This window comes from Mobula hypostoma, chromosome 6 (assembly GCF_963921235.1).
Source record: "Mobula hypostoma chromosome 6, sMobHyp1.1, whole genome shotgun sequence".
Classification (NCBI taxonomy): Eukaryota; Metazoa; Chordata; class Chondrichthyes; order Myliobatiformes; family Myliobatidae; genus Mobula; species Mobula hypostoma.
The window spans coordinates 132,500,216-132,514,688 of NC_086102.1; the positions used below are offsets into that span (position 1 = coordinate 132,500,216).

A 14,473-nucleotide genomic window follows, 5' to 3' on the forward strand; every position below is an offset into this window, starting at 1 on the left:
ATCTGTCCAAGTCCTTCTGCAGCTCCTCTGCTTCCTCAAGACTACCTGCCCCTCCACCTATCTTCGAATCATCTGCAAACTTGGGCAGAAAGCCATTGATTCCTTCATCCAAATCATTGATATATAACATAAAAAGAAGTGGTCCCAACACCAAGCCCGGCAGAACACCATTCATCACCAGCAGCCAAACAGTAAAGGCCCCCTGATTCCCACCCTTTGGCTCAGCCAATGCTCGATCCATGCTGGTATCTTTCCTGTAATACCATGAGCTCTTGTTAAGCAGCCTCATGTATGGCACCTTGTCAAAAGCCTTCTGAAAATCCAAGCCTGAGTGAGTTTACATGGAACAAAAGATCCACACGCAAGTTGGAATCAATTTATTGTCATAAAAACTGTTATAAGTTTGTCATGCATTAATTACAGTCTCCAGTATTAATACATTTTAGAGTTTACATTTAAAAAATGAACTTGCATATGTTCTCTTAAAGTGAACATGGAGGGGGGCAGAAATTATATACAATATTACACTCCCACTTTGACACATGATCAGTCCCTTGAGGCCAGCCAGCTGACCACTCCCAGAGAAGTGATGAGAGTGGCCTTTATTTGTAAGCTGTGGCAATTGGTTTACATTGATGAACAAAGCCAACAGCCCTTACAGTTAACCAGCAGCATTCATAAAGTATACAACAAAACAAAAATCAGCACTGTTTACCTTAATATAATATAGAAACATGGCTTTAATTGATCATGGTAGGTTGCAAATGGCTGCAACATTTTTAATCAGTTCAGATAGGGTTCAGGCTGATGGTTGTGTCCATTTAAAGGCAAAACATTCTCCAGTCTCCCAGAATTATACAGATACCAGTGAGGAGCTGAGCCCACATTAAACTATGAATTACACCCATCTTGGACCTCTTGGAACAACCACATACCTACCTCTCATCTATCCTCACAAACCACCTCCAGCAATACTACAGAAGGTGATACAGAATCAACCATAGCTAAATAATGATTTGATTGCATTCTAATGAGAATTGTGTATCAACAAAATGATAGAAGAGAAGAAGACATTGCAGCTTCCTAGATACACACAGCAACAACACTGACACTGGTCTTTGCCAGAACTGCAGTCGACTCCAGCGCTTAGAAGGTTGGTCAATGGGGTTCATGATTACTGAAGTGGAAAGACAAGCAGAACAATCATCTGAGTCTGTGTTTCATTTATTAGAAAATTGAGCTACCCTACTAAACCTAGGGGAGGGGGGGAAGAGAGAGATAAAGAGAGAATCATAAACATCAGAAACCAATCCAAATCCTTTGCATTAACTCAAGTCCTTTGATAACATATTTTTCTCTATGCTGATATAACCATATTAACAATGGCAAAACCAGAAACAGTCCTAAAAGGACAATGCGCATGAGCATCTTCCAGCTCAATAATTTCACCAACCACTACTAATTCTTTGGCTAAAAATAATTCATTTTTGTCTTTGGTACAAACCTTGTCCTTTTTCACATTCACTCCTATTACCACTGTCCTTCCCCATTCACCCCTTTCCCCATATCAGTAATGTGTTTGAACAGAAGCATGGATAAGGTGGTCTTCTAAAATCTCAATACTTTATTTTAAAATGATTTAAAACATATATGGATACTTACAATGGATTACAAATTCCTTTCTCTTCACTCATTGTATTAAATCTTCTCCAAAGCATACATCAACCACATACTGATAACATCAAGCTTTCTGTGAGGATTTTATGTACCAAGTGTGCAACAGACAATTGACAGTAAAAACAATTTCCCATTTGATCCTTTGAGTGACAGCTGTTGGGAATCAAAAGCCACCTTTCCCCATGAAGGTTTGAATGACCACTCGAGTCCTCTTCCCCAGTCCACCACAGACAACTCTACCAATACAAAATGCATGAATGTGGTCCATAAGAAGCAAGGGAGAATTATCAGAAGGAAACCATCTATAATGTGGATGGGAAAGTAACAACAAAGGCTACCCATGACTGACAACAATAAGTCTCTGCTCACTATCTGGATCCTCAGAGATTCCATCTACAATACACAATAAACTGAACACTATCTACAACACATCTAATCATGAGATCAGTCTCCTTTTCCTCCCTCCATCACCAGTATAGTGTGATTGCAATTCGTATTAGTCAATTGGAGCAAATCGGCAAATCTTTTCAGCAATAATCCCAAACCTGTGAACGAGGAAAGTAGAGGAGATGATATCATTTTCTAGGTCCTCTACAAAATGCTTGATGTTTGATGTTACTTCAGATCCAATATCAGAGCTCTATTCTTAAATAACATCAAACAAACAGAGACAAAATCCATGACCAAACTCTTGGCATCAGCGGTAATGGAAGCTAATAAATCAGCAGACTTCATATTTTGCTCTTGACTTTCTTATGAATAAAATAGAATTTTCTCCTGTGCTTCCTGATCATGCTCCAAACTACACTGAAAAAAATCCAGTGAAAATATTCTACATCAGGAGATTGTTTTGTTGCCAGAATACAAACCCTGATCAGAGGTGCCGTTTAACCAGGTGAGTATTTTCAGAGTTTTCTGCTTATACATCAGATTTCTAGCATCTGCATTTCTTACTTGTTGATATGGGATTCGCTAAGTTACAAACCTCTTCCACAATTTCATCCAGCAGTATCCAATTATTTACTTTTCAACCAACTTGTAAAATGGCTATGGATTTTCTCCTTTTAATCATCAAATGCCAAGGCATTCAGACCAAAGTTAAAATTTTTCCTAGCCAGACTGATTGGTCCTCAGGATAAAAAAAAGACATGCTTAAGAGATTTTCAAATTACTTTCCTTTTCTTTTGGGAGTGAATTACATGATGGAGCTGTTTTAACTATCTACATCTAAAGGAGGACAGAGGAAATGCTTTTATGGCAGTAGCACTCTATGATATAATGGCATTATTTTAAAATCACTTCTCATTCCTAAAAAAACAAAAATACAAATACCCTAACCAATCCTTGTTCCTCAATCAAATTGTCATTTCCTTTTTATTTCTGTAAAAGGACAAAGTTGGTGGCAGCTGGTTTTCAGTCTTCAAAAAAGTGCTGTTTTGCCGTTCAATTTCAGTTTTAGGATCTCTGTTCTTCAATAAATATTAATCATCAGGACTTGTAGATGGCAAGAAACTTAAAAACAGTACACTATGAGGAAGGTTGCAGCAAATTTCAGGAGCATAGATTCAAGTCAGATTACATTTAATACCAGGACATTTTAAATTACGAATGAGGTGAAACAATATGAACATAGAGGCGTAATATTAAAGTAGAATAGGGCAGCCACTCAGACATCAATGTACTGAAATCACTGAAGGTACTAGAACAAATTGTCGCAGAATTTGGTATCCCTGGTTTTATAAACAGGAGTTAATAAAACAAGGGAGTCTAGTAAATCTTTCTAACTCATTAATTAGTACTTTGTTGGGGGCCTTGTTCAACTTCTTTGAACTACAAAGAAGGAAGAATGTCAACGCCTTGGAGAGGGAAAAAGGGAGATTTATTAGAATGAATACCAGCAATGAAGGAACTTATTTATATGGAGAGACTGAGATTACAGGTTTATTCTTAGGCCTTAAGGATTGAAGGGAGGGTTAATATCAATACAAATTTAGAGTAAATAAAGAAAACAGAAAGGCAGGTAATCAAAAATTTAAGCTAAATGGCAAGAGATGTTACTATTAGGTTATTTGTGCTATCCCGTATTTTCCCTGTAAACCATACTCTCAAGTTTCCATCCAGAAATTTATAAAAACGGTGATCATAAATTGTATGTGAACAGATCAGATAACAGAAAATTAAATTTGATTATTCTTTCATTGTTAAGGAAAATGTATAAATCACAAATAAACAACATGTAGCAGAAAGCATTTATCACAGTAGCTTCTATTTAGAACTCCCTTTCAAGGAGACCAGGCATCATATCATTGTCTTTTAATGCTTGGGTGATATACAAATTGAAAAAAGGGCCAATGGCATCAAGTGTAAAATCTGATTCATCTGAGTTCACACCCATGCAATGAGCACCTATCAAGCTTGAACAGGGCACTAAAATACTATCTGGATGAAGTGCTTTCAAAGTTGCCCTGAATAGGAGCAGCATAGAAAGAGTATTCTGCAGTAAATGGGAAAGCACTGAATGCTACCAGGATTTGTCGCAGTGAATGAGAGGACTGTAGACAGGGGACACTTTAATGAAAGGGAATACTATTTGTATGCAGGAAGCACTGTAATGAATTGGAATACTGTGGGTAGGGTGTGTTGCAGTGAAATGGGATACTGTATACAGCACAAATGCTTTAATGAATGCAAATACTGTCCACAGTTAATGCTGCAATGAATGGGAATACTCTACCAGAGCACTAGGTGTCGCAGAGAACGAAAATGATCTGTACCCACCATTCTGCAGCGAATAAGAACACTGTATGGGAGATTTGCTGTAGTAAATGGGAATACTAGACACTAGGTATTCAGAAGTAAATGCAGAATGTGCTGCACCAAAGACTGTATGTGAGGTGCTCTGTTGTGTACTGGAATATGCTACAGAAGATGGACTGTAGGAATGAGAACATATTGATACACCGGGTTTTACTGTGGGAAATGGAAACATTATACAATGTGTCACTGGAACTCAGTGCAGAGTACTGGCAGACGTGCAAAATTTTCACAGCAAGTAGCAATTAAAACAATCACTATTATCAATCTTACTCAAAAAGCTGATGCCAGCTGGTAATATTTAAGCCACACTAATATTGGCTGAACTTTTGTCACTATATGACTATAAGTAGTGTGGATATAGAACTGTTCATTGTAAATCAATAAATAAAGTGCTGATACGTATAACAGAATTGTCACTGTACTTAGTACTGGGAAGAAGACACCAGTGAAGAGGGCGTAGTTGATTGCTCATGGAGCAAAGAGATGAAGATTTAATAGAGATCTTCAAAATTATTAAGGCATTTAATAAAGTGAAATTATTTTCACTGGTAGGATTGCTGGTAACTGGCTTACACAAAATTAAGATAGGTGTTAAAAGGAAGCGAATGAGGAAATATTTTCTTTTAACAGTGAAGTTTGGTGATCTGTTATTGTGCTTGAAATGATGCTGGATTGGATTTTACAAGGAATAGGGCAGGTACCTATTTTCCATTCCCAGGAAAAAAAAATGCATGGCCAATTACAAAAACAAGGAGCTGGTACAGTCCCAATGGGCTGAATACTCTTAAGTTTCATTGAAATTTAAAGGAAGATCTCTCATGCAATCCTTTAGCAGAAATTTCAGTTTCTCTGCTATTAGTTATACTCCATGCAATAATACACAATGCATTGCATACTGGAAGGATGGTTTTCTGTAGTCATCAGTTTGTTACCTGGAGCATGAATGAATATAGAATGCAAATATGCCAGAGGGATGGTAGATGTTTGTTAATTGCACATGACCTCCAACCTTGTCTTACTATATTCTGCAAGACAACAGGGTTGGTGTCCTCATGGGTGAAACCTGCCTAAGGAACTGAGATACAATCTTGTCATACAGCATAAACTGTAGGTCACAGAGCAGATTTTTTTTTTTTTTTATAAAGTTTTTTTTAGTTTTTGGCTCTTTGATCTAGCTGACATTTCTACAAGGAGGCAAATTAGTTAACTGGTTTGAAAAAAAATTCTGTCTGAGTCTGTCATTAAATCAGACTTTATTTTCCTTGGATGTTTAAGGCAATTTCTTTATCCCCCACTTCTGTCCCCCTTTTCTCTCAAGCGCCTTGCTGCACTTGGATGCACAAGCAATATTTTCTGAGCTATTACCTTCTTTATAATGTCAGGAAGAGGGCATCATAACCCAGCCAAATTTTCACTTCTACTGCACATATTTTCTTGCTATTACATGTTCAGGCAACTACTGACTTCTTCAGCTGACAGGCACAAAACCAACTGCATCCCTCAGTTGGTTAGAAAAGGAAAGGTACGTCGCATCCGGAATTTTTCCAGTTAGCGGACGACTTCCTCCCATACCACTCTGACGTAGTTGTAGCTGAGAAAAGCAATGATTGAATCTTAGAACCTTTTTGCCTACTGGGCTCATCTGCAAACATCTTCAATTAAAGGATTAATGAAAACAAGTAAGACAATTCCAAAAAAAAAACAACGTGGTTGTAATGCTGATCCTGTTCTTTGACCTGTACAAAGCAATACAGATGACCCTGACATTACAGGTGGGTTGCATTCCTAGAAAATAGTCCGCATTGTGACCTTCCATAACCTGAAGCCATGTGATCTGTTCAGATGTCAAAATATGCAAGTTAGAAAATAGTTCCTTTTACCTTACACAAATTCCATTCATTTTTGGTAGTGATTTCTCAATGCTCTACAAGTGAATTTCTGTTGCACAAACAGTCACAATGCTGGGGTCGCCTGTATGGCTATTCCCTAGAGTGCAAAGAAATTTCAACATTTTTGAAATTCATTGCTGCTCTGCTTTTAGACTTCAATATGCCAACTTAGAAATTTAGTGTGTTTACACCATCAACGCTTTGGTTTGGAGAAGGTTCAGTCAGACCCATGCAATCTAGTTCTCAATCTGTCCTACTTTTAGACAAATCAGATTCCAACTGATAACTAATATTTTTCAGAATCATTGCCATTCCTTTAAACTGTAGTATTTCTTTATTCTGCTGTGATCAGAAAATGTGAAATTGAGGAGCTCAGAATACTCTCAGATTTATTTTGACACGAAACACGCAAATGTTGAAGTTCAACAGAAAAAAAAACACAACAGTACTTCCCTTACAATTCAAGGGGATAATCCCTCTTTAAACCTGAGCTTCCTATTACAAAAGTCTGCATTGGAAATTATTACACTGGAAAGGTGCCAATTAAGACATCTTCCAATGTTAATAAAGACAGAACCACGCATCCCCCCCCCCCCTCGGTCATTACTAACTGGGAAGCTTTGAAGCACAAAAACTCAGCATCTATCCCAACACTAGGTCCCATTATATATCAAAGCATCTATATTTACACGAGTAGAGCAATTTGATTTTACAAATGAAACACAACACTCCACTGATCCAAGGACAAGCAATCCTACGAAGGGTAATTGATTTAACTTGGTTGGAAGATGTACGCAGCCAGGGTTTTAAGAAAAGCAGTTAATGTACGGCTCCGAATTCTGCAGATTATGAGTGTATAGGGCAGCATGTAAACAGTGCTCAGGCAGCTGACTCATTAACAGTCTCTACTCAACTTGGTGTTGTCACCCCGTTTGGGTGGAGCAGGAGGTGGTCCACGCCGTAACGTTGCATAGCCTGAGATGTTGCCAGAAGCATATGAACTGGTTGACTCCTGGTCAAAAAGCAATTCAGGAGGAGGAGGAGGAAGTGCCATGTCGTCCATGGTGGTGATGTGTTCCGTCTTGGATGGTCGTGTGGAAGCCAGCGAGCCATGTCGAGTGAAGGACTTTCTCTGCAGAGTCCTATTGAGGTCAGCCAGAAAATGAGGCTGCACAGACAAGGCAGGCTTGGGAGACACCGGTACTGAGGCAATGGGAGGACCCTGCTGTTCCAAAGACTCTCCCTGTGTTAAGCGAGTGCTGTCACTCCTTTTGGGAAGTACTGGAGGTGGTGCTTTCTTCATTGAAGATTTGGACCACGTCTGAGGCTGAGGATTGACTACTGCTACCTTGAGCGGGACAGCATTGGAAAAGCCAGGAGGTGCCATCTCCAATGGAGGAGGGGGTAGAAGATCTAGATCTGGAGGTGGGGGAGGGAAATCTGAATCTGAAGGTGGTGAAGGAAACTCAGAAACAGGCTCCTTTGGAACAGCTGGAACTCCTGGTCCTTTGCTTGGCGGCCCTCCTGGTGGGAACATCAAGTTAACTGCAGCCAAATTTAATTTACCAGGCTTCGGAGGGGCAGGTGGAGAGGCATTCATATCTGGTGTGGGAGGTCCTGAAGGTATTGTTGGTTGTTCAGACTTATTACTGAGAGATTCCACGGGTTTTCTGGATTCTTTTGCATCTGTACAACTGGGTCCTTTTATACTGGAGTGTCTCTGAGGTGTGGGAGGCGGCTTCTTTCCACCAGGACTGGATGTTTTCTGAGGTTTTTTGACTGAAGTTGATTTGACTGGGGTGGGAGGGGGGGTAGGGTTAAGGGGAGGAGGTTGGGGTAGACTGCTTTCAGGAGGTGGAGGGGGAAACTCAGGTGATGGGAGGGAACCTGGTTGCCATTTGGGTTTTGCTTTCACAGCTGGGGGAGATGTAGGAGTTTGAAGTGGGGCAGGTGATGACTTTGCACTTGAAGCTGCAGGTAGAGGCTGGAACTGGCTTAAGGTCTGTTTCACTATGGAAACAGCAGGAGATGCAATGACTGGCATTTGGTCTGCAGACACAGCTGATTGCTTTGTTGTGGTTGTATGAGAAGAAGGGGGACCCAAGGGTGGGGGTGGGGGCAGTGAGACCTGTGCAGCTGAGAACCTAGATGCTTTTACTGAAAGTGGTGGAGGGGAAAGTGCTGGAGGGGGGTCCATTTGAACAGCACTTTGTGTTGCTAGTTTGGAAGCTTTTTCAGGCTGATGACTTAGAGAGGCCTCGAAAGGCACACCTATCTTTTTGGTGACAGTACCCTGCAGTGGAGGTAATGGAGGAGGTGGTGGTGGAGGAGGTGGTGGTGGTGGAGGTGGAGGTGGAGGCGGAGGTGGTGGAGGAGGAGCTAGGGACTGCTGGGAAGGTAAGAGAACACATTGCTGTTGCATCTTCTGTGGTGGAGGTGGAGGTGTGAAGGCAGGAACCATGGGAGTAGGGCTAGGCAGCTCTGGTTTAAGAGGAGATGGAGTAGAGGCTGCCTGAAGTGGTGATGGAGGTGGTGGCATTGAGGAGACTGGTGAAGTACTCTGAGCACCACTTTCCATCAGCAGCTGGGGCTTCACAAGTTGTGAGGGTGGAGGTGGGGGGAGGACCTGCTGGCCCACGGGCAGTGTTGCAAAAGAAGGTGGAGGTGGCCGTTTGCTTGACTGCTCTCTGCTGATTGTGCTGTATTTGTTGAGTGTGGCAGCAGGTGGGGGAGGTGGAGGTGGTGGCGGAGGGGGTGGTGGAGGGGGAGGAGAGGGCTGTGGTGCCACATGAGGCACACTGACCCTGGTCTGAGGGGAAGTCGGTGGCACAGAAGGGTAGGATCTGACTGAATCTGTCCTGATCTGTAGAAAGAAAATAAATATAAAGTTACCAGAATTCTCCAGAACATCAGTCCAAAATCATCATTTTCAATAGAAACCCTATTCCCTCAGTCCAGTTCAGGTATTTGGATTACCAGTCTAGATCTTTGGATTACCAATCTAGTGGCATAATCGTTATGATGCTCTAAATTGATCCCTGCAAGTGCTGAGGGAACATGTCAGGATCAAAGACTTCCCAAAGGTATCTTCTGTCAGCAGATCCTACTGGATATGAACCAAGGTGAGAAATCTTTGTTTAACCTCTTCTCCTACTAGGTAACACAATTCCAGGATTTAGATCCAGTGATGATAAAGAAAGTTGTGTTACATTTCCAGGTCAGGATGCTGTGCAACTCGGATGGCAATCTGCTGACAACCTTGCACCTGACATACTTGTTCTTCTTGGTGGTAGTTTATTTTGTACCCGGCAAACACTGGCACGATAACGTCAGAGGCAATAAACATTTACACTTACAGTGATGGGAAGGAAGTCAAGCCAATTGCTTGTTCCGTTATCAGATAGTATAGAGAATCTCAACAGCAACCAGAACAGATTGTTCAACCTACCTCCAACACAAATGACAAATAAACTGTGTGCGATACTCACTTTCAAGATTATGCCACAAATAACATTAAGGGCTAATTACTAAGCCACCCTGAACAACTTGCCTGTGTAACTGATCTAGACACTAATTCTCTGCAAAGCAATATCAACTTAGTCCATTTTAAAAAAACGATTTGGAAAGTTCAATTACATTCATAGCTGGCCGTCAACGGTGGTACCAGTTCAAGCATCAAGAGGTTAAATTGCACCAGGATAATTACAGTTTTTTTGCAAGGTTAGTTCATCTCATTAAGGAAACTACAACTTCCTGATTTCCTTTGCTTTATATTTTTCCATATTTGTGTTTATCGGTTACTTGTTAAAACTGACTTAGGGATAAAAAGAATAATTACAGCTGGATATGATCAAATGCTAAATAGTGTTTTATCTGTTGTTGGAACACAAGGTAAATTCTTATTAGAGGACATCATCCTAACACATTACAATGTAATTACATTAGTTGCTGACAGCAAAACTTAACGCCTGAATGCAATCTCAGGCCCTTCCCTATTAGCTAGGAAAATTAGTACATTCCCAATGAAAAATAATTAGAGAGCACTGTAGTGTAGTCATTAGTGTGATGCTATTACAGTGCCAGCAACCTGGGTTCAATTCACCACTGTCTGTAAGGAGCTTGCACATTCTCCCCGTGACACATGGGCTTCCTCCCACAGTCCAAAGGCACAGCAAGTATGATAATTGGTCACGCGGGTGTAACTGAGTGATGTAGGCTTGTTGGCTAGAAGAGCTGATTACCGTGCAGCATCTCTGAATAAAAAATAATAAATAAAATCAAATAATCATGAGCTTAATTAAACCCTGATCATATTCTTTTAAAATGGAAGCATATGCTGTTTGAATTACTGATATATTATGAAATAGTACACTTGATAAATGAAATTTAATGTAGTCAAATAACAAGAATTCTGCAGATGCTGGAAATTCAAGCAACACACATCAAAGTTGCTGGTGAACGCAGCAGGCCAGGCAGCATCTCTAGGAAGAGGTACAGTCGACATTTCAGGCTGAGACCCTGGGTCTTGGCCTGAAACGTCGACTGTACCTCTTCCTAGAGATGCTGCCTGGCCTGCTGCGTTCACCAGCAACTTTGATGTGTGTTGCTTTAATGTAGTCAAGTGTGAAATAATATTTTTACAAAGAATGAGAAAAAATGATACAAACTTAATGTTGTAGGTTTAATTGGGAGGAGGTGCTATACAGAAAAGACCTGATGGCTTGCAAATACAAATCTTCGAAGGTGACATAATGAGACGATAAGGATTTCCAAAAGGTGTGGGATCCTTGGCTTTTTGAAAGCCAACAGTACAGAAGGTGGAAAGTTACAAAATATTTTGTTACTCATAGTTAGACCACAGCTGAGGAATTGAAAGAATGTTAAGGCCTTACACAGAAAACTCAATTGAAAAATACCATCAATCAAGGAATTAGTTACAAGTAGCAGGATGGTTATTCTTAGGGTAGAAAATCTTAGACAAAATACAAAAAGGATTTTATAGGAAGCAGATAAGAGAAAATTTTCCAATTGGTAGAACCATTGATGCTCAAAGAACACAGATAAATAATACTTGGAAGGAAAAGGCCTGAGTTATAAAATGGAATGAAAGAATGGTTTTCAATATTATATAATTTATAATTCAATATACATACAGCCATGGCAATATAGAAGGGGTTGTCCAATTGCTAGGTTTCTTAGATAGCCAAAATGATTCTTAGAGGTGTGAAACTGTATTTATTCTGCTTTTAAGTGGCTGAGTCCAATTGCTTGACCACTGCTGAGTTGAATTGCTTGCCAATGAACTTATGCAATCCATATTCCCTTTAAGCCCTTTTCCTCATAAGATATTCCCCAAAGGTAACACAAAAGATGAACCATTTTTAGGCTGCGATGATAAGCTATGTTTTTACATCTTCTGAAGGATTCAAATCAGACAATGCTCATGGAGATAGGTTATGGTAGACAGGCGGCAGAACTAGTTACATGTGAATAATGCATTATCCTTTCGTTCTCATCTTTTCCTTCCTTCAATGCCAGTTTTTAAAACATTGTGTGTTTTTCCTTTATGTTAGCTGTGGGATTTTAAATAGTCTTCTTCCTTTCTTCCACATTTGATGAGAAAGAAATGAGATAAAATGATGGCAGACCATCCTATAAAAATAAAAAATGCAAAATACTGTGAAGGTAGGAAATATGAAATAAAAGCTAAATATAGTGAAAATGCTGCTAAACAGGCCAGGCAACATATAGAGAGGGACATATAAAGTTGTCATTGCCCTGAAATGTTCACTCAGTGAAAATATTTTGAAATTAAAGGAAGTTTAAATTGTACAGATGGAAGAGCTGGGGATGAAAAATGTAAAGGCAGTAAGGTGGAATGCAGGAATGATTAATCTCAAAAACTGGGATGCTGAAGGGATATGGAGAAGTCTAGAAATTATGCTGTAGAACTGAAAAATGCATTTGTAAGGTGATAGCACATCTAGTCAAAAAATTATTCCTTAATGTTATACTGAATTTCATTGCAGGAGGCCAAGGAAAGAACTTTACCTTGGCAGAAATGCTAAATTTTCATGGCCTGGACTGTAAACTTTGCTTTCTCCAATTATTCCCATGAATTCACTACATGCCAGAAAGGATCAGCTTGTGGATTCCCACTGCCCCCCTCCCCCCCATTTCTTGTGTTTCAGTAACCAAAAATACTCATCTTTAAAGTTGAAGACAGATTCAAGTACTTTTTCTTTCGAGCTCAGGAGGATAGATTACTTTTTTCTTACCTTGGAGTGTTGTTGCTGCTCCTCCAATTGAGTGCCCCTTTTCCAAGCCTCTGAGAAGATGGAGCTGACAATACTTTGGGAGCGAACATGACCCGTAGACTGCAAATCAGAAACACCACTGTCTGACTGATTCGAATGATTTGAATGGGATTCTGCGAAAATAAGGAAGATAAATTCAAATTATATCACTGACTTCCTGATTTGTAAATAGCATGAGATGTTAAATATATCATCACACCTACTGCTGCTGATACCTTATTTAAAATCCACTTTAAGTAAGAGTAACTGTCTACCCAAATATTTCAAAGAGTTTATCAAATTCCCATTACTTCAAACTTTGTAAAGCAAACACTGCTGCTAGAAAGTTTAGGTGTAGCTTTATCTCAACATTTTCTCTCATCTTTTGCATTCCCTCCTGTTTCATAAAAACATTCGGGAAAAAATGAGTAATTCTTGCAGCCCTTTCATTCCTTGTTCACATTCTAACTCCAGTAGTTTTCCTCTAAAATATCAAAGAATCAGAGTTATGCAACACAGAGAGAGGTCCTTTGGCTCAATTGCTCCATGCCAACCAAGTAATCCAATTAAGCTAGTCCTTTTTGCCAGAATTTGACCCTTAGCCTTTAAAACCTTTCCAATCCATGTACCTTCCCAACTGTTTTTTCAAAATTATTAAGGTCCTCTCAGAATCTGCTGACTATTTACTTGCCAACTGAAGACCTGTGTTCAGTTTTGTTAACTACCATTCTCTTGTTCTCTCTTTCCCTGTCATTTCCATTTCACTTTCCTTCTTATTTTAAATTCTTTGAGCCTGGTTCTCATTTAAATTATTTACTGGCAGACACTGCTTATCCCTTTTGTCTGTATCATTATGTCCATTAGAGCAAAATTCTGTGGATGTCACAAATCTGAAAACAAAACAATAAATGTTGGTAAGATCTAGTTTGTCAGACAGCATCCATGAAGAAAGAAAGTTAGTATTTCAGAGAGATAATCTTTAAGAACTGGTGAGTTAGCACACCCAATATATTTTCCATTCCACAGAACCTATCCAAAATGTGTAATATTTCCAACATTTGCTGCTTTTATCTTCATACATATTTCATCAGATCTACCTTGCAATGGTAACAACACAAAAATATTGACCACCCAACCATTCCCGAGTATGCACTTATCTGGCAATCTGAACTTGGTTAAAGGCACCCTCATTCAAAATGGTGAAGCTCCATGCAGCAATTGAACCTCACTCAGCACAATGCCAGCACTATGGTAGGTTACAAAACAGAACAAATATCTAGAAGCCATGTAAATCTATGTAAATACAGAAGATGGAATACCTATCCTTTTTCCACCAACTTTTCTGAACTTCACGTTCCATCTGTTTTTGTGTATTTCTTTTACTATTTGCGGGATTTGTCCTTTTTTTTTGCAATTGGGTGAGTGAGCGAGCTCGCGCATGCTTAATGAATTCTATTGTTTCATTGTTTTGTGGCTGCCTGCAAGAAGATGAATCTCGAGGTTGTATACAGGTGTCCCCCCCTTTTCGAAAGTTCGCTTTACGAAACCTTGCTGTTATGAAAGACCTACGTTACCTGTTTTTGCTAACAGAAGGTGTTTTCACTGTTACGAAAAAAGGCAGCGTGTGCCCCAAGCAGCCAAGCTCCTCCCCCAGAACTGCATTCTAGACGGCATTGCTTAAACATGTGCCTGTGAGCATCTGTGCTTTATGTCAATTTATTTTGAGCATCCGTTAGCAAGATGAGTTCTCTTTCTTTCTTTTTAAATCTTTTTATTGAATAAGTATACAAAAAG

At 39.7% G+C, this 14,473-nt stretch overlaps 1 protein-coding gene across 9 annotated transcripts in view; it reads right to left on the reverse strand.

Moving 5' to 3' along the window:
• Positions 1-362: 362 nt before the first annotated feature.
• Positions 363-14,473, reverse strand: part of raph1a (Ras association (RalGDS/AF-6) and pleckstrin homology domains 1a) — a 197,605-nt gene continuing 183,494 nt past the window's right edge. For 7 of the 9 annotated variants that reach the window (XM_063051742.1, XM_063051745.1, XM_063051740.1 and 4 more), the window contains 2 exons: positions 12,662-12,813; positions 363-9,246 (listed from right to left, as the gene is read on the reverse strand). In XM_063051742.1, coding sequence (XP_062907812.1) covers positions 7,279-9,246; positions 12,662-12,813 — 2,120 coding nt within the window. In that variant the 3' untranslated portion in view covers positions 363-7,278. Of the gene's footprint in view, positions 9,247-11,077; positions 12,036-12,661; positions 12,814-14,473 lie in introns of those variants that run through there. The other 2 variants (XM_063051747.1, XM_063051748.1) reach the window with 2 other exon arrangements.